The sequence below is a fragment of the Dipodomys ordii genome, unplaced genomic scaffold (assembly GCF_000151885.1).
Source record: "Dipodomys ordii isolate 6190 unplaced genomic scaffold, Dord_2.0 Scaffold158, whole genome shotgun sequence".
Taxonomy (NCBI): domain Eukaryota; kingdom Metazoa; phylum Chordata; class Mammalia; order Rodentia; family Heteromyidae; genus Dipodomys; species Dipodomys ordii.
The window spans coordinates 3,292,794-3,312,336 of record NW_012267374.1 but is presented as its reverse complement, the minus strand read 5'-3'; the positions used below and the strand labels follow the sequence as shown (position 1 = coordinate 3,312,336).

The following is a 19,543-nucleotide window of genomic DNA, read 5'->3' as shown; positions in this document are numbered from 1 at the left end:
TCCAGTTGTTAGAAGTCCTTGAAAGTCCTTGAGCTATGTTGGTATCTTAATGAATTGTTTAGCTCATGCCCACTTTCTTGTGAACTGTGTTAAACAAGGGTATTTAATAACCATTAAAATGATTTTCAAGTCAGTTATGATGGTCCATGCCTATAATGTTTTCCCTTGGGAGTCTGAGGCAGACGGATCATGCATTCATGGCCAGTCTAGACAACATAGTGAATTCCAGGCTAGCCTGAGAGTATATAAGGAGACCCCTATCTCGAAAAACAAAGACAGAAAAAGTCCAATGATAAGAAAAACTGTCACTTTAAAAAATAGGTAGACTATCAATCTGGCACCTTTGCAATTATATTGGTTGTACAAAAAATGAGCATTATCAGCTGAACTTTATAACTATTTATAAAGGAAAGTTAGTATTAGACATGTATATTGCCCTTTATCCTTAGCCTCATGTTAATGGTGATGAATGCTTGCTCTGTTTTTAACTCTCAGAATGAATGGTACTCACCATGCCAGGAACCAATATATATTGCCATCCAGTTTACTTGTATAGTAAAGCCTTTACCATTACCTGACTTTAACTGGCAGAGGCACCTTTTTTGTTTTTTAATTTTTTTTTTGTCGGCCGTGGGGCTTGAACTCTGGACCTGGGCGCTGTCCCTCAGCTCTTCAGCTCAAGGCAAGCACTGTACCACTTGAGCTACAGTGCCACTTCCGGTTTTCTGGTGGTTTATTGGAGATAGGAGTCTCACGGTCTTTCCTGCCCAGGCTGGCTTTGAACCGCGATCCTTAGATCTCAGCCTCCTGAGTAGCTAGGATTACAGGAGTGAGCCACCAGTGCCTGGCTATGAGGCAGATGCACCTTTTTTTCTTCACAGAACCTTCTCCTTTTGCTCATCGTGACCATGGAAAGGTCATTCGGTCCAATAATGGCTTCTCATTTGGTGTAGAAATCTGACAAAAGCTTTGCAGCTGTGAAATGGAACTCATTTTAAAATTAACCTATTGTAAATCTTTAATGATTGAGAAATTCTGCAATTTGCTATGATTTGTGGTTTGTGCTGCATCTAGAATAACAAACAGTAGATATGATACCAGCCAGAATCATGTGCATTTGGAAAATAATAAAAGTAAATTTGCCAGATACTGAGCTTAGTTTAAGACAACATTATCCCCTTTGCTCTTCATCAGTCGGATATCACCTTGTCTCCAACATACAGAGTATTCCAAGTGGAAGTCAGTACTTGAAGATACTTACTAGTTTATTATGCAAGAAGCAAGATTGGCCATAAGTTTTTTTCTGCTGTTGTCTCCTGTAATACATTTTTATCCTAGAACCTAGATTCATAGCCAAAAAGGGGGGTGGGGTGGGGATAGGTTTTTTTTTTCCACAAAAATTTAAAATTTGAGTTTTTTTGCAGTGCTAGGAACCAACAGTGCCCCTTGCCACACCCATACCCAATAATTTTAGTTTAATAAAGCAAAATTACCTCTGCCTATATGCACATTCTTAAACTCTCACTTCCCACATCTAGAAATCTCCTTGTATCTGTGTGTGTGCACGTGTATGCGTGCATGTACCCACATGCACACACTTGTCTTAGGGCTTGAACTAGGCCTGGGCACTTTCTGTGAGCTTCTTGAGCCACAGCTCCACTTCTGGCTTTTGGGAGTAATTTATTAGAGATAGCAATCTCATAGATTTTCCTGTTCCAGCTGGCTTCTAACCACAATCTTCAGATCTCAGTCTCTTGAGCGGCTAGGATTATTAGATATGAGCCACCAGTGCCTGGCTCTTTGGATTTTTATATACATTTAACTAGATATTATATTAGAGATCCTAGTAGGGATGCAATCAATATATTTATTCACCCCTTACTATTAAACCATGATTAAATTACTTAACTCCTCTGCCTGTTTTTCTGTATGCAAACTGGGGATACTATTAATACCTATTTTGTAGGTTGATGGTGAGGATTATATAAACTAATTTGTGTGAAACACTTGAAACACTACTTAATTCCAACTAAAAAAGTGTTTAGTAATAATTACTACACAGTCAGATTGAAAGCTATTAAATTGAAATCTAACAATTTGCAGATAATAGATGTAAAAGAAAGATGGTAAGATAATGTAAAGGAAATTGTAGATAAGACAATAAATAAGGAGCTATGTTGTCATTTAGTGCATTTTATAATGGGAAGCCATGGATATGAGTGGATTTGCTGGTTTATTTTTAAATTTGCATATTAAGTTTATTTTAACTTACATTTAAAATTTACACACAATAAATTTGTTCCTTTTAGGGTGCAGTTTTTGTCTAACACTGATGAAATAAACATACAAAACAGTTTTCTTTTTCTTTTTCTTTTGTCAGTCCTAGGCCTTGGGCTCTGGCCCTGGACACTGTCCTTGAACTCCTTTTGCTCAAGGCTAGTGCTCTACCATTTGAGCCTCGTTGCTACTTTCTGTAATTTAATTTTTCTTTAATTTTTTCTGTAATTTATTGGACTGTCCTGTCTTGGTTGGCTTTGAACCATGGTTTTCAGATCTTAGTCACCTGAGTAGCTGAGATTACAGGTATGGTTACCCCTAAAAAAATTTCCATATAATATTTTATTAGTTGAGTTTCTAGCTTTGAAACCCTACCACAGAGATTGTAGGTATAGCTCAGTTGGTGGAGGACTAGCTAATGAACACAAATATCAGACATCAAGTTTAAGCCCCAGTCTTGGACCAAAAACCCAAACCAAACCCGATAACTGTTTGTTTTCGTTGTTTGATTCTGTGAATTTGCCTTTTCTTTAGCTTTTAAAATCTTCTTTAATTTAGCACAATGCATTTGAAACTGTTCACCATTTGAAGGTTGTTTCCAGTTCTAGTTCTAAATGATTATAAGTAAAACTGCTATAAACATTTATATGAACATTGGTTTTCATTTTTCTTTAGTAACACTTATGAATAAGATTGATGGCTCTTAGAGTAGTTGTAGGTTTAACTTTCTAAAAAAATAAAACTGCCAAACTTTTCTAAGATGGCTGTGCCATTTTATATATTTTATATCCTGATGTAATGTTTGAGAGATCTATTGATTTGTATATTGTCAGCACTTAATATTATTAGTATTTTGCTGTTTTCCCAATGCCAGAATGTCTTGGTAACTTTTTTATATTGTCTTTTTTTTTTTGTCGGTCGTGGGGCTTGAACTCTGGGCTTGGGCGCTGTCCCTGCGCTCTTCAGCTCAAGGCGAGTGCTCTACCGCTTGAGCTACAGCGTCACTTCCGATTTTCTAGTGTTTTTTTTAAATTTATTTATTTATTTTTTATTTGTGAACATACTGTACAGAGGGGTTACAATTACATGGGCAGGATAATGCATACATTTCTCTGAAGAAGAAAGAAGGATGGCCAATAGACACATGAAGAAATGCTCAATCTCCCTAGCCATAAAAGAAATGCAAATCAAAACAACATTGAGATACCACCTCACTCCAGTTAGAACGGCAAAAATCAAGAACTCTAACAACAACAGATGCTGGAGGGGATGTGGACAGAAAGGAACCTTACTTCATTGTTGGTGGGAATGTAAACTTGTTCAACCACTTTGGAAAGCAGTATGGAGGTTCCTCAAAAGACTTCACATAGAGCTCCCCTATGACCCAGCAATCCCACTTTTGGGCATTTACCCAAATGTTTACAAACAAGACCACACTAAAGCTACCAGCACAACTATGTTTATTGCAGCATTATTTACCATAGCTAAGATATGGAACCAACCCAGATGCCCCTCAGTAGATGAATGGATCAAGAAAATGTGGTATATATACACAATGGAATTCTATGCCTCCATCAGAAAGAATGACATTGCCACATTTGTTAGGAAATGGAAAAACTTGGAAAAAATTATATTAAGTGAAGTAAGCCAGGCCCAAAGAAACATAGGTCCCATGGTTTCCCTTATTTGCAATATCTAGTATATGTATGAGTCAAGCGGAAAAGGTCAGATAATGTGATGTCAGGAAAATGAACCCTTAGACATGGATTTTAATGTTTTTTCTTTCATGCATGTGTTTCTAACGCATTTATAAGACTATCTTTTTGTTGCTTTGTATGTCCCTCCCCCACAGTATAACCCCTGCTTTCACTATATTTCTAGTGGTTTTTATTGGAGATAAGAGTCTCTCGGACTTTCCTGCTTTGGCTGGCTTTGAAGCGTGATCCTCAGATCTCAGCCTCCTGAGTAGCTAGGATTACAGGTGTGAGCCACCGCCACCCGGCTTATATTAAGTCTTGAAGTCCATAGCTCTTCTCCAAGCAACTCTTTCAGAGTTGTTTTGATTATTCTAGTTCTTCTGGTGCTTCATATAATATTCTTGGACTTTTAGAATCACGTTGTCAGTATGAAATATTCTAGGCAGGTACATGCCTGCTGTTTCAACCCTCAGGAAACTGAGACAGGAAGATTGCAAGTTTGAGTCTAGCCTAGGCAACATAGTGAAACTCTGACAAAAGGAAAATCTGTTGGAATTTTGCTTGTGTCTTTGTTGAATCTGTAGGTCACTTTTGAGACAAATTTATATCTTAGCATTGAATCTTCCAGTTCATGAGTATAGTATATCTGTCCATTTATGAAAATTTCTAATTTCTTTTTCTGTACTTCTCAGCATATTGCATAGATGCCGCAATTTTTTAGATGTATTTTTTAGATTACTTTATAGCTTTAGTGTTACTATAAATGACTATAATGGTTCAGTAGTACCTATTCATATTGGCTTATAGGAGTACATTTGGGCAAGGTATTGTTGCACATTCCTTGAATGTTGATTCAAGAAGATGAGGCAGGACTGCTCAAGGACAGTCTGAGATTTCTCAAAAAGAGGGGAGGGGAGGGAAGGAGGAAGATGTTTGGTGTAAGTGTCAATATATTCTGTATCTACTTATGTTTTTTTCTACATGCATTCTATTTTGTATATATTTTACCCATTTTTCCACATATAAATTATAATTATGATAATTATAATTATTTAAAACATTTAAGCCAAATGTCCTCCTCTCTTCATCCCTTCCTCTTTTTCCTCCTTTTTTTTTTTTTTCAGTCTCACTACTTATCCCAGACTGGCCTTGAATTTATTATTTTGCTTCACAAGTGTTAGAATTCCAGGTGTGTAACACCACGTCCAGGTATATGTGTATTTAATATCTTGTATCCTACAACCATGTTAGTTTTAGTTTGCAGAGACTCCTTACAGATGCTTTCTATATAGGTAATGTCCTCTCTGAAGAGAACTTATTTTCCTTTTTCTAACTTCTATATATTTTTTTCTTTTAGGTATAGGAATGCCTTGATTGGATTTAAATTTTTCAAAAGTAAATCAGGCACAATATAAAAATTATACAAAAATAATACCATAGGGAAATGTAAAATGAGAGAAATTTGGAAATTCTTGCAGGAATCTGAGATGCATTGATGGCCCAGACTATATATATATATTTCTGTAGGGAATTGGGTATGTTTCAGAGTTAGGGTACTTGCCTAACATTCTCAAGGAACTGGTTTGATCCCTAGCCCCATGAGCTAAAAGAAAAAACAGGGGCTGGGAGGGTGGCTTAGTGGTAGAGTGCTTGCCTTGCATACACGAGGCCCTGGGTTTGATTCCTCAGCAACACATAGCAGAAAAAGCCGGAAGTGACACTGTGGCTCAAGTGGTAGCTAGCCTTGAGCTGAAGAGCTGAAGAGCTCAGGGACAGTGCCCAGGCCCAGAGTTCAGGCCCCATGACCAACCAGAAAAAAAAAATCAGCTAAAATATATACAATGGATGTGTATTTATAGAAGACTATATAGTGTACAAAAGGAATTTGGAGAAAAAAACTTACAGAGGTATTTCTGTGCTGAGGGGCTGCTTTTATACCTCAGTACCAAGATCACGATACATGTAAATAAAATCCCTTTGGATATATTGTTAAACATTATCCAAAATATGGGTCCTTCTTGATTCCTACTTGCTCCTCTACATTCTCTCTTCCTTTCTTCTTCCCCTCTCTAAACTGGCTTTTCATCATTTTGTAAATTTTAAATATCTTCCTAGACTACCCCACCTAAAATTTTCTCTCAGTGACATACAGTTTTCTTCATAGACCTTGTCCTAAGTTATTCTCTGCCTTTCTCAAGACTTCTTTATGAAGTACAAACATTTACCTACACTGTCATACTGTTAGCTCACCAGTTCACAACCTGTGTCTGACAAGTAGCTACTCATTATTTAAAAAAAAATGAGTCTAGGGCTCAGAAAACTTGGCAAGGGTTAAGATTTTGGAGTTAGCTGTATACAGGTGTTATTTAAAGCTGCAGAGGTAAATGAGATTGTTGGAGGGGGAGAAAGTAAAAGCTATAAGGACTTCAGAAGTTGGCAAAGAAACCTATGAAAGAGTAGCAAGGATAGAGGTGGAGCAACATGGTGTGCCAGAAGCCGAGAAAAGAGAAAGGATTTCAGGAGGTTGTTAACTGTGCAAGTCAGTGCTGAGGATTAGATAAGTCCGTTTGACTTTATGGCATAGAGATAGATCATGAATAAACTCAGCAAAAGTTTTATTGAAGTAAAAAAAGTAGAAGGTATGTTGGAATAAAGGATGATGCTCATCATCATAAATGTGGAGTAGGAGAATACCAGGTTTGTAAAATGTTACTGTCCTGCACAGCTCTCTGGGTTAATTCTGTAAGTCAGCTAATATTCACATATACTCATACAGGTATTTAGTAACTCAGAATATTTTATAACTTGGTATTTAACTAAATCATTTGTTTCCATTTTGGAATAGGGAGTTTGAAACTTAAATTCAGAATGGGTGAGAAAAACTTGTTTTAGAAATTATTTTAGAATTGTATACTTTGGAGCATTGCTTTGGTTGTCTCTGCCTTTTCAAGGCAGCTTAGAGTCTAAACACACTGCCTGCTGCAGTGACACTGCACACCATGACTGCAAGAGTGTCTTTGTGTTCCATATAACTGGCTTTTTGCACTTATGTGGGCCAAGATTTCTGTACCATATTTTAGCCACAATCTGTACAGGAAAATGACTTTGTTCCATTCTACATTTAGTTTCCAGAGTACCAGGTCTGTAATAACTTGGGGGAATGGAATAAGTATGGCATTATAGCCTTGGGTAGGAAGGCCTGTATTTGAATCTTGGCTATTCGAGAGATTATTTTAACAACTCAACCTTGGTCTTCATGCCTATAAAGGGGTACTAATATAATTCTTACCCTTTAAGACTGTGGTTCAAATAAGAGTATAAATGTAGGATGCATGATATCTACTCAGGGCTCAGTTGGGTATGTTCTTGATATTTATTTACATAAAAATTAATCCTACTGTTTCAGAATGGCTGATAATGCTTGCTCAGTAAAAAAAAAAAGTAGGGGGGCATGGGTATGAGGAAATCTTGGTCTTTCCCTTTGCTCTGCCTTTTTTTCATTGTCTCAAGGGGGAAATGCCATCTTTACTACCACAGTAGCAAAGATGTGTAATGTTTCACCTGCACCATCAGCAGCCAGCAGTAGAGTATGTGAATGCATTGTATTCATTGGCATGGTGAATGGAACATGTTTAAGCCTTAAAATCTTGCTTTGTGTTGGAGAGGGAACAAAGTAGATGTAGGCAGAAGAAGGCTTAGAAGTAGCTGTGGCTGGCTGGTTATGTTGAGGGTCTAACTGAGAGTGTCATGTGAGCTGGCAAGTGTTCCACCCCTAAGCTACATCTTTAATCCTGCTTACTTGATCAGCAGTCAGCATTACTGCTTGATTGAAAGGCTGAAGCTAAAGATTCCCTGGGATTTAATCAACCCCTAAATGTCTACTGTAGTGGATCTATGAAGTTGATGTTGGAGCCAAAGCTAGGTAACAGAATTAGTATATCATGATGAGAGAGTAGAAGCAAAGGTTTATGAGAACACTTCTCAGGAAAGCTCTGGAGAGCTGAGCATTAAGTGAATGTTGCTGCTGCTCCTACTGCTGTGCTCAGGGAGACAGACTTTCCTTCTCTGCTTTTCCTTCTCTGCCTCTCTCCTTTCCTTCCAATAGCACTTTAAAAAGTAATTTATTTCCTTTTGACTTGAAGGACATAATAAAATAACAAATCATTTTTAATATAGCCCCTCAAAATGTTTAGTTCTTTTTGTTTGTTTGTTTTTTGTTGGTTGTGGGCCATGAACTCAGGGCCTGGGCGCTGTCCCTCAGCTCTTCAGCTCAAGGCGAGCGCTCTACCACTTGAGCTACAGCACCACTTCTGGTTTTCTTGTGGTTTAATGGAGATAAGAGTTTCATAGACTTTCCTGCCCGGGCTGGCTTTGAACCACGATCTTCAGATCTCAGCCTCCTGAGTAGCTAGGATACAGGCATGAGCCACCGGCGCTCGGCATAAATGTTTAGTTCTTATGAAAACTATTGATACTACAACCTTGACAAACCTTACACTGCCTTCAATCATTTCTTTAGCATGAGAGTGCTAAATCTATAACATAAACTTAGAAATGACCTTTTCTAACACTTAATCTAACACTTCTAAGAGTAAATTTCCTTTTTCCTCCCTCCCCCTTCTCTCTCCCTACCTTTCTCTTCCTCTCTCTCCCTCTTCCTCTCCTTCCCTCCGTCTCCTTTTCCCTCCCTCCCTTTCTGCCCTCCCTCCCCCCACATATATACACGGATGTGAGGTGCTTTGGTGCATCCCTGAGCTTCAGCTCAGGGCCTGGACACTGTCCTTGAGCTTCTTTTGCTCAAAGCTATGCTCTACCACTTGAGCACAGCTTTACTTCCAGCATTTTTGGTACTCAATTAGAGATGAGTCTCTTGGATCCGGGCACCAGTGGCTCACACCTGTAATTCTAGCTACTCAGGAGTCTGAGATCTGAGGATTGCAGTTCAAAGCCAGCCAAGACAGAGAAGTACTGGTGAGACTTTTTTTTTTTTTAACCCAGTCCTGGGGCTTGAACTTAGGCCTGGGCACTGTCTTTGAGCTTCTTTTGCTCAAGGCTAGCACTGTACCACTTGAGCCCCAGTAACACTTCTGGCTTTTAATGTTTATGTGGTACTGAGTCTTGAACCCAGGGTTTCATGCATGCTAGGCAGGCACTCTACTACTAAGCTACATTCCCAGCCCTGGTGAGACTTTTATATCCAGTTAATCTCTCAAAATTGGAAGAAGAGCTGTGGCTCAAAGTGGGGGAGCACTAGCCTTGAATAAAATAGCTGAGGGACAGTGCCCAGTCCCTGAGTTCAAGCCCCACAACTGACGAAACAAAAAAGAGTGTCTCATGGACTTGCCTGCCTACCTGGCTTTGAACCACAGTCCTCAGATCTCAGCCTTCTTGGTAGCTAGGATTACAGTCATGAGCCACTAGCACCTGATAAAAAGTTAAATTTTGACCAAAGCAATTGGTAACACTACTTTTGTAGCATAACTCAAACTGTTAAAATAGGAATTTTGTTTTTTAAAATACCTTGGAGAGGGTTCCATGGAAAAATGTAGAAAAGACACAAAATAGAAAGACAGCCAAGCTGAGAACTCCCGAGGCCAAAATTGAAACAGTCTAAAGAGCACAATAAATGAAGGCAGTGTTTAATTATAAACTAAGAAATAAAATACATATTCATGAGTCCATACTGATATAAATGAATAAGCAATTAAATGAGGGAGAAGGGGCAGGTCTGTCTTACAGAAGTCCAGATGAGAAATGTTCAAGGGAGGGAAGACAGAAAATTCCGTTGGGACACCACACTAATAATTATTTTAAGCCAGGTCCATGGATGAATGCTAAACTCAGTGAACTAAAGTTCGAGCATCAGGATATTTGCATAGCCTCAGTCTGTCTTCCTTCTATGCTAGCTGGTTTTTGTTTGTGTTGGTGGTGTTTTGACACATACCCTGTTACCTTGGTTTGCCTGGAGCTCACTATTTGCCCTTTCTGAAACTGAACTTGTGATCTTCCTATGTCAGTCTCCCGAGCACTAAGATTACAGTCATATGTCTCTGGCACATATATAGTAATAGCTTTAATGAATATCTTCCAGGATATGGAGTTCTATGAGTGGGGCTGGACACTCATAACTAAGACTCATAACCAAGAGAGTATGAAAAGTAAAAACACAAGTAAATTTATAGTAGAGAAACCTGACAAACACTACCCTCACCAATTAATCAGAGTTAACATGACCAGACATGCTCCCAGAGAAGATAAAAGCAAATCTATAACTGTCTAACTTGTTCGCTTCAAAAATACCAAGGAAAATCTGTGAAACCACCATAGATTGGAAAAGATTAATGTGATGTGCTAGTTAAATGCAATATGGTTTTCTGGATAGGGGTCTTAGTGTAGAGAAACTATAAAGCCTTTACTTCTATTGTTTTGTACAATGTCAATTTGTTAGAATTGATAAATGTAATAAATAAAATATAAGCACTAGAAGAGAGTGGCTAAAGGAAATACAGCAGTTCTACTATATAATTTTTCTGTTAATCTAAAATTACTTAGAAATTACAAGTTAATCTCAGCACTTGGGAGATGGAGGCAGGAGGAACTTGAATTTGAGGCCAGCCTGGGCTACATAAGAGAGACTGTCTCAGAAAACCAATCAATACATACATACATACATACATACATATGCACACACATACTTGCATACATACACATATATACATACAAACAATATACATAAAAGCAAAAAGAATGAAAGTTAAACAGGAAAAGAAAGCATCCCCAGAGTAGACTGCCAGAGTAGGCAAAGGTGTGTTTCTGTCCCTCGATGTGGAAGTGCAGTAGTAAATGCTCCTGTCTGCTTCTTGCATGTGCTAGGTCCAGTTCCCCTGCCAGTCTCCTCACCCAGATCATTGGCCTACTTAAACAACATTAAGTTGATATTGCATGTGGGGTATTTCAATATAAAATACAGTGTTGTTTAGCTTATTTCAAAAGCTATAAAACTTCCATTAATTCAATGTAATTATGGGTACAGATGTGAAATACTGATTTGTAAATACCTTATTCTTTTTACACTGAAGCTCTCATTAACTCAACAGTTGATTATAGAAGACCAAATAGTGTTCTGTTTTACTAAATAATAATATGTAATAGGCTGGGATGATTATTGTCAAATTAACAAACTAGAATATGGATATTGAAATTACATTTCTCCACTGTATGCCCAATATTCTTTCAGTCTGTCCATTAGTAAAAATTGTTTTTAGCTTGTGCACATATAGGACATATGCTCTTTTTATCAGATAAATATATTTTGCCATCTAACCAAATGAATACTTTGGAATATAACTGGTGTGATAAGTAAAGAATATGTTCAGAACAGCTTCTCAGTGTTATTGCTTGTCCAAACCACTACAATAGACCATTAATAATACTACTTAATTGTTGTACTCAGATAGAGCAACACATCATGTATAACAATTCTGAAACTGAGAACCCAAGAATGATGAGCTATGTGATAAAGACTTACCATAATTGCTATCCAGTGAAAGTACAGACTGAACATTGTTGACTAGCAAGCAAGCATATTCTTGTAAGATGCATATGATAAAATTTTCTTGACAGCTGTACTCAAAGTGTACCTTTTCATGTCAGCATAATTCCTTTAGTGGTTTTACTTTGAAACTTAAAAAATCGAGTTAAGTTTCCTTCAAATAGAAGTCAATCATATAAACAGATAGGACAGTTGGTGTGATTATTGATAAGAAGACTAGAAGACTCTCTCTTTTTTTGGGGGGGGGTCCGGTCGTGGGGCCTGAACTCTGGGCCTGGGCGCTGTCCCTTAGCTCTTCAGCTCAAGGCTAGCATTCTACCACAGCGCCACTTCCGGCTTTTTTCATTTTGCTTATGTGGTGCTGAGGAATCGAACCCAGGGCCTCGTGCATGCAAGGCAAGCACTCTACCACTGAGCCACCTTTCTAGCCCAAGAAGACTCTCTCTTAAACTCCCAATGTGATTTTTTTTTCAGTAATAGAAAAACAATTCTAGAATATATATGGAAAATCACAGGACCCAAAATAGTTAAGAAAGAATAAGGTTGGAGGTCTCCTGATTTGAAAACATACTATAAAAGAGTAATAACTTAGATAACATACTTAATTACTGGTGTGGAGGCAGACCAGATAGATTATAGAAACTGACAACGATTATCTGAAACCAAACACTAGACAGCTGAGAGTGATGGTACACTTTGGGAGACTGAAGTAGGTGGATGGTGAACTTGAGGTCATCCAGGTTTAAAAAAAAAAAAAGTTTGTCTCTTAAAACAACATAGAAAGGACAGATAGACCAAGGAAAGAGAGTAGAAAATCCAGAAAGATGTCTTCACATATACTGCCAAGTGATTCTTTTCACAGATTATCAGGATGACACAATAAGGAAGAATAGTTTCTTCAATAAATGATTATTGGGAACCTGGATATCCACATGCAAAAAATAAGTTTGGATCTTAATCTTATATAATAAATTGACTCAAAGGTACCTTAAAAATGGAAACCTAACAATGCAGATCTGTACACAATAACCTAAGACCATGAACTTTTGAACTGGGAAGAAAAGTGAGCATAGGGAGAAATTAAAGGACATAAGATTTGACAACAACTTCTTTGATATGACACCAAAATCATAGGCAACAGATTAAAAATAAAAGGATTACAGCAGACTTTATAAGTTCTCATCAAACAATCAACAAAATTTTAAAAAGCAACCTGTAAAATGGGGGAAAAAAGTATTGTAAATCTTAGGTCTGATAAGATGGTAATACCTGGGATGGGTAATAAATGTCTACAACTTAGGGAAAAAAAGCTAGGTTCTGATGGCTCATGCTTGTAATCTTAGCTACTCAGGAGGCTGAGATCTGAGGATCTCAGTTTGAGGCCAGCCTGGGTAGGAAAGTCTTGTGAGATCCTTACCTCCAGTTACACACACAGAGTCAGAAGTAGAGCTGTGGATCAAGTGGTAGAGTGCTAGCCTTGAGCAAAAAAGCTCAGGGACAATGCTCAGGCCCTGAGTTCAGCACCAATAAAAGAAGGAACTCCTGTCTCATACTGCAGCATAAATGAACCTCAAGAACATTATATTGAGTGAAGTAGACTGGTCACAAAAGGACAACTACTATATGATTCTTCTCATTTTTGAAGTATCTAATTTAGTCAAAAGTCATTAAAACAAAATAGAAAAGTGGGTTAGCAAGGCCTAGGTCAAGGTGGCACCTGATATTTAGTGGCTAAAGAGTTGTGGTGTTACAAGATGAAAAAAATATCTAGAGATCTGTTGTACAACAATGCAAATATGCCTAACAGGGCTGAACTATACAGCTAAAAATGGTTAAGATGATAAAATTCTTTTTACCCTGGCTTAGGATATGTTTCATTGCTTAGTTTTATATTGACTTACCAATTTTACTGATTACTGTGAGCCAGAAACTTTGATTTATTATCCTTCTACTGACCCAGCAAATTGAGACATCCATTGCCTATTTCAGAAATTAAGAAATGGAGACTTTGAAAGATTTGCAAATTTATTTCTGTTAATACTTTCCATATAGCATAACTCCCACAGTGGCTACCTCATTGAATAAGTTGCCCATTGTTTGGATATAAAGAAGGAATTGGAAGAGAAAGAGAGTCCCTCTGATAAGTATGTAAGGCAGAATGGTTGAGACTAGACTGATGATTCTTTGCTAAGTGGGCTGTACGTTAGCAGGGAGGTCTATTCTAGGGCCACTGGAGATATTGGACCTGTAGATTTGGTAAAAATGTAAATCATCAAGATGAATATCATACTCATTAAAGAAAAAGGAATACGGTTTGAAAGTTTTTATGAAGCGATGTACTGCCTAATCTTGAATTGAAAGCATCTTTTAAAAATGCACATCTCTTCATATTCCTAGGTGGTAGTGAATATGTGGGTAGGAAAATGAGTGTTTCAAATAATGCTAATGAAGTTAAATGATTGCAATCTACCATATATTGTGAGGCAAAGTTGTTAGCTGTGAAAGACGAGGACAGAATTAAAATATTACCATGACTGGCATTTGATTTGAAAACTGCGAAGATAAGCTTGGGGTCCTTTTTATGAAAACTATCCTCATAGCCCAATAGAATATCTTTTAAAAGGTTCTGTGGTTTCCATGGATACTCGGAGCTTTGATAAAGTTGTAATCCATATTCAATCATCCAAGGCAAAGAAGCCTACCAACTGAAGTCAAAAGTTGTCTCATCTCTAAATTCATAGTTTGGGACGTAGAAAGGGTAAGTAGAGTAAAGATTAGAATCCTGGGTAATTACACTGATTGAAAGCAAAATATTTAGGAGACATGTTGCCTGGATTTGAGCCTAGTGTTTACTCCTTAGGTACAATTTTTTTTTGTCTGAGTGTAAGAAAGAGGATTGCTTAGGTTTTGACATAGGAGTTTAGGATGGTGAGATCTTCTGAAAGTTGAAACCTGGGCAATATCCTCAATTGCTGAAAGCCAGAAAGACAGAGGCACTGTTGGAGGCATTGGTCTCCATGGTAACATATTTGCATTTGGCCCAGCAGTGGCTGCTTTCTGCTTAGCTTCTTTTAATTGCTATATATTGACAGCCATTTTCACAACTGCAAAATGTCAGGTAAACAAATGTGCACGGGAGTATATATCATGTCTGTAGGCTTGATCCCATGCTCCGGATGACACACAGCTCTGAAGGAAGAGTCGCCTAGGTGGCTTGGGTATTTCCTAATGTGTCTGTCACATAGTGGAAGCAAAAACCGTTCAAATGACTTAAATATTTTGCTCAATTCTCTTTTAAAACAGGTGACAAAAGAGCTCAAACAATATGACAACAAAATTATAGAATGCAAATTTGAGAACAACAGCTGGGTCTTTATGAGACAGAGAACAGACAAAAGTTTTCCTAATGCCTACAACACAGCCATGGGTGAGTAGGACAATGTAATAATGATTGTGGCATTGTACACCAGAAGTTACAGTGCTGGACCCCAAATGTGCTGCCTGTGCTGCTCTGCCTGATGGAACAAAGTGATTTGGACCCCACCCTTGTTGATAGAAATGATTTCCTGTCAGGTCTGAACCCTGTTTGGCTCCAGCCAGTTTACATTCTCCCCTCTTAAGGTGGTAGGCGGGTGCTAGGCACATAAAAGAGAGTGTTAAAGAGCAGAGCGCTGGGCTATGTACAAGTTGCATTTATTGAACAACAAAACAGAAGCCAGGATCATTTCAGATCTATTCAAAACCATAAAAACCATTGTTTGCCAGATGGTTTAAAAAAAATTAGCAGGGAAAATGTAATTTCCAGCTTCCAAAATAGCTTACAAACAATGGAGAACAAAGTAAATGAAAACCATTTTAAAAACACAAAAATTGCTATGCTATCCTTCAGAGTAATCTTTGGGTACAAGTGGAATGCTTTGAGAATACAGAGCAGTTAAGTTTTTTCATGATGAACAATGCAAATTGACTGAAGTTTATAAGCTGTACTACTGGGAGTACCAATTGATGCATTTTTAGTGGGCCTGGAAACAGGTAAAAGACAAAATGAAGATTAAGAGAGAAAGTGAAGTGGAGGTGTGACTCAAGTGGAAGAACATCAGCCTTAAGCAATAAAGGAAGAGTGCAAGATCTTAAGTTCAAGCCCCAGTACCGCCGTGCACACACACACACACACACACAAGTAATAGAATTACGTATTTTTAGAGTGTTTCAGTTAGTGATGATGATACAATAAGCTTGTGAGAAAATTTAGAAAGGGCCAATTCAAGTTTTTCAGCTTAAAAGTTTACTGTTGTACACTTAGTGGTTCTTATTGAGAGGAACATCTGTGCTTGGACAAGATGAGTTTATCTCAAAAGTAGGAATGATAAAGCCTGTGTGTGTGTGTGTGTGTGTGTGTGTGTGTGTGTGTGTGTATGTGTGTTTCTTCCCAAAATCGAATAAATGAGGAGGATTGGTTCTAAATTTCCTATTTTTTCTTTCTTTCTCTTTTTCTTTTTCTTCTTCTTTTTCTTTTTTGTTTTCGTTTTCTTTTTCTTTGTCTAAGACTGGGACTTGAATTTGATATCTGACACTTTTGCTCATTGTCTGGCACTCTACCACCTGAGCCACGCCTCCAGCTTCCTAAATTTTGATTGCTCAGGAAATGCTTTATTTCTTCTTAGGAAATTTTATTGTATGTATGTCTGACTATAAAGGTAAGTCATGGAAGTAAAGTGGCACACACCGCCTGCTGCAGGAGCAAGGCCAGTGCTGGGCAGGCATTGCACTTCTGAGAGCAGGTTGTAGTTGGACATGGACTCCAGTGTAGACCAGTGCACTCTTCTAGATCCTAGAAAAAGCTGTGGAGTAGAAAACTGTATTGGAGACACATTATTACCCAAGTATTTAAAAGTCTGGTTTACAATTCTGCAGTCCAGAGTAGCCACAAAAAAAGCACTTGCCTTGGGGAAGGGAGGAGATCAGTTTGAGAAGAAGCCTGTCATGTAGTGGCACAGTTAGCATACCAGCATAGGAACCATCTCCTAGCCTGTGCTGAGTCACGTGTCCTCGTTAGCTCTCACATGTGGTGCTTCCTTTGTCCACAGCTGTGTGCAACAGTATCTCAAACCCTGTCACCAAGGAGATGCTGTTTGAGTTTATTGACAGATGTGCCGCTGCTTCCCAAGGACAGAAGCGAAAGCATCACCTGGACCCTGACACAGAGCTCATGCCACCGCCGCCCCCCAAAAGGCCGTGCCCCTCAACCTAAGCCCTGCCTCTGACTCAGTCTCACAAGGAAAGATAAGTGAGGAAAATGCTGTCACCCCCCCCCCTTTTTTTTTTACAGCCAGAGAAATGGAAAGACAAGTGTGACCTGATGCTGATAGACGTTTGAATTTTGTTTTAAAGGAAGGTGCTGTGGCCAGCCTGTGTACATTTGGTGCATTTGTTCCCTCAGTGCTACAGTACATCATGGACTTAAACACTTAGTTACATCTGATCAACTCAGCCTTACTTTGTGGAATATGAAGCTTGAAATATCCAAAGTTTTAAATGAGATTGAAATCAATGAAAGAGAGGCCTTTTTTACAGATGAATAGCCTTTACCTTTAATTTGTAAAGTTAAAAATCTGGAGCTGTGAGCACATAAAACATTGTACTTTCAATAGTTGGATTTCAAATTTGGCAGACTGTCAAAATTTGAGAATTTTGTCAATGGTATTAGAAGTTCTTGCTATCAGTTATCATGATTTTTCTTAACACTTCTGATATTCCTGTATTAAAACCAGTGACAAGGTTATAAAGTATTGTGTGAATTTAAACACAGTGCTTAGTCTGGTTTTTATCATTTTAAGAATTTGTTTTCAAATGTAAAAGTAAAAAGAGAGTAAAGCTTCATTTTTGTGACTTGCATAGTTTCTTTTAAGAAGTACATTATGTGTCGAATGTTTGGCCTGTAGCATCAGATATCCAGTGGGTCCACTTTGGTGAAGGTTTTGAGTTACATTACGGAACTTGAGTCTACATCACCATGTTACCGTGTGTCCTCCTGTAGACTTGCCTTCTTTCAAGTGCTAGGGCTACCTCTGATTTACCTCGTTGGTGTCAGCACATGGTAATTAGATTAAAATACACAACTCACCGTGGTATGTGAGAGAGATATCAAATACAAACAATGTCCCATTAGTTTCATTGGACAAAACAGCAGAGGAAATGCTAGGGACTCCTTTGATTCGAAGATAATGTCAGAGGACTAGAATATGGTCACTAGAACATGCTCTCGCGCTGCCAGATAAACGCAGAGGCAAAGGCAGAGACATTTGTAGGAGCAAAACATCAAGGAAATCAAGACATTTACTTTCAAAGCCAGAATTCTATCTATATACTATTTTAGGGATGTTATTTCAGTAATACATCTGAATTTCAACATGTTCACTGATAGATAATGGGTATAAAGGGCAGCTAATTGGCCATCTGCCATTATTAAGAAACTATGTCCTGATTGGTTTGTGAAGGAACAGAATTAGCTAACTAAAGGCTAATGTATTTATTTTTAGAGGTACAGGTTTTAAGTATATGTATTTAAAACAAATTTTCATGATCTGAATTTTATATATGTATATGCATATATCTGTAAGTATATGCAACAGTGTATATTCTTCTACTGCTTCAGCCAGACATGAAAACCCACAAGTTACCTAGAAGACTGAAAACCTGACAGGATTTCTATGTCATAGCACAGATAAACCAAAAATGTATTTATATGCACCTGAGTTTTAATGTTTTTAAACAAAGTTTTCTCCTGCAGTACTTTTCTATAAGAAATACTAGAATTGTGCTTGGGCTTTTTTTTCTTTTTCTTTTTGGTTTGTTGGTCCCAAGTTATGTAATGTATAATGAATCTATCCAAAATGCTATTTTAATGCTTTTTTTTTTCCTAGAGTGCTTTTGTACATTTGGGAATTAAAAGAGGTCAGACACCTGTCTGCCACACTGACAGTTGAAAGGGGAAATTCCCAAGGTTCCATCTGTCTTTTTACAAAGTGAATCTAAAACATGAAAATGCCTATGCAACTCCAAATAGTCCCCACGCAGGCTCAGCTACTCTTTTGTTGGTGTATTCTCGCTTCCAAGCCTGAGCAAAGGCAGAGCCCTTTTGCAGATACACAAGGGAGCTCTGCCAGTGATCTCTTAATAGAGTTAGAATGTTTATGGTAATCGTAACCTTTGAAATGAGTTATGTGGAAAGAGCATCTCAGTTTTAATACACCCAGGTATTGTCTCCTGTCCTTTCTCATTTTAGCAGGACTTAATGTTCTTAAGTTATCCTTTCTTTCTGTTCCAGTGAAATGTAATCGGTGGTGTTAGAAGTAGATCTCAGCCCCCAACACATTGCCATCTGCAGTATCATAGCAAGTCATGTGGACAGTCGGGCGATTGGGGGAGGGGGGCAGAGGAGGCAGAGAGGCAGGACTTGAACATCATAAAGAAAACCCTTCCCTCCACTTACCACACGATGGCTGTTTCTAAGACTATAAAGCTTTTTTTAAAAAAAATAAAAGTAAGAAAACTTTGCTCTCCTGAGTTATATGTAAAAAGCTTTTGCTTTTTGTTTAGAAAGAGTGTGGATGACTCCTGCCTGGATGGTTAGTTACATTTGCTTTCTGTGAAATGCTCCGAAATGTCAGAACATTCCTTCTAATTGTGTGTCAGTGTGCATTGTAATAAAACTACTGGTTCAAAACATCCGTGCTGTCTGCTTTGTTTCGCCAGCAGGGCTTTTGTGTCCCTTGCGTTGCTAGCATCAGCTCCTGCTACTCAGCCACACCCAGCGTAGTCCATCTGGTTTTGTTTCATATGAGAGAGAGAGGTGCAAACCTATTTATCTTCCAGAGAACCTGAGAAATTTGATTGACATGGGGGGAGGGTGTTTAAACTTTATTTTCGAGGTCTAGGCTTAACTTTATGATGTTCATATTTTTGTTCCTCTATCTTAGCAGTCTACTATATGAATATTCTGTTAAACTGCTTTAAT

General features: G+C 38.1%; 1 protein-coding gene across 3 annotated transcripts in view; it reads left to right on the top strand.

The window, feature by feature from the left end:
* Rngtt (RNA guanylyltransferase and 5'-phosphatase) overlaps positions 1-19,256 on the top strand; it is a 259,489-nt gene extending 240,233 nt beyond the window's left edge. For 2 of the 3 annotated variants that reach the window (XM_013032875.1, XM_013032873.1), the window contains 3 exons: positions 14,830-14,953; positions 16,614-16,813; positions 16,918-19,256. In XM_013032875.1, the coding sequence (XP_012888329.1) occupies positions 14,830-14,953; positions 16,614-16,777 (288 nt within the window). In that variant the 3' untranslated portion in view covers positions 16,778-16,813; positions 16,918-19,256. The remainder of the gene's footprint in view (positions 1-14,829; positions 14,954-16,613; positions 16,814-16,917) is intronic. The other variant, XM_013032874.1, reaches the window with a different exon arrangement.
* Positions 19,257-19,543: the final 287 nt, after the last annotated feature.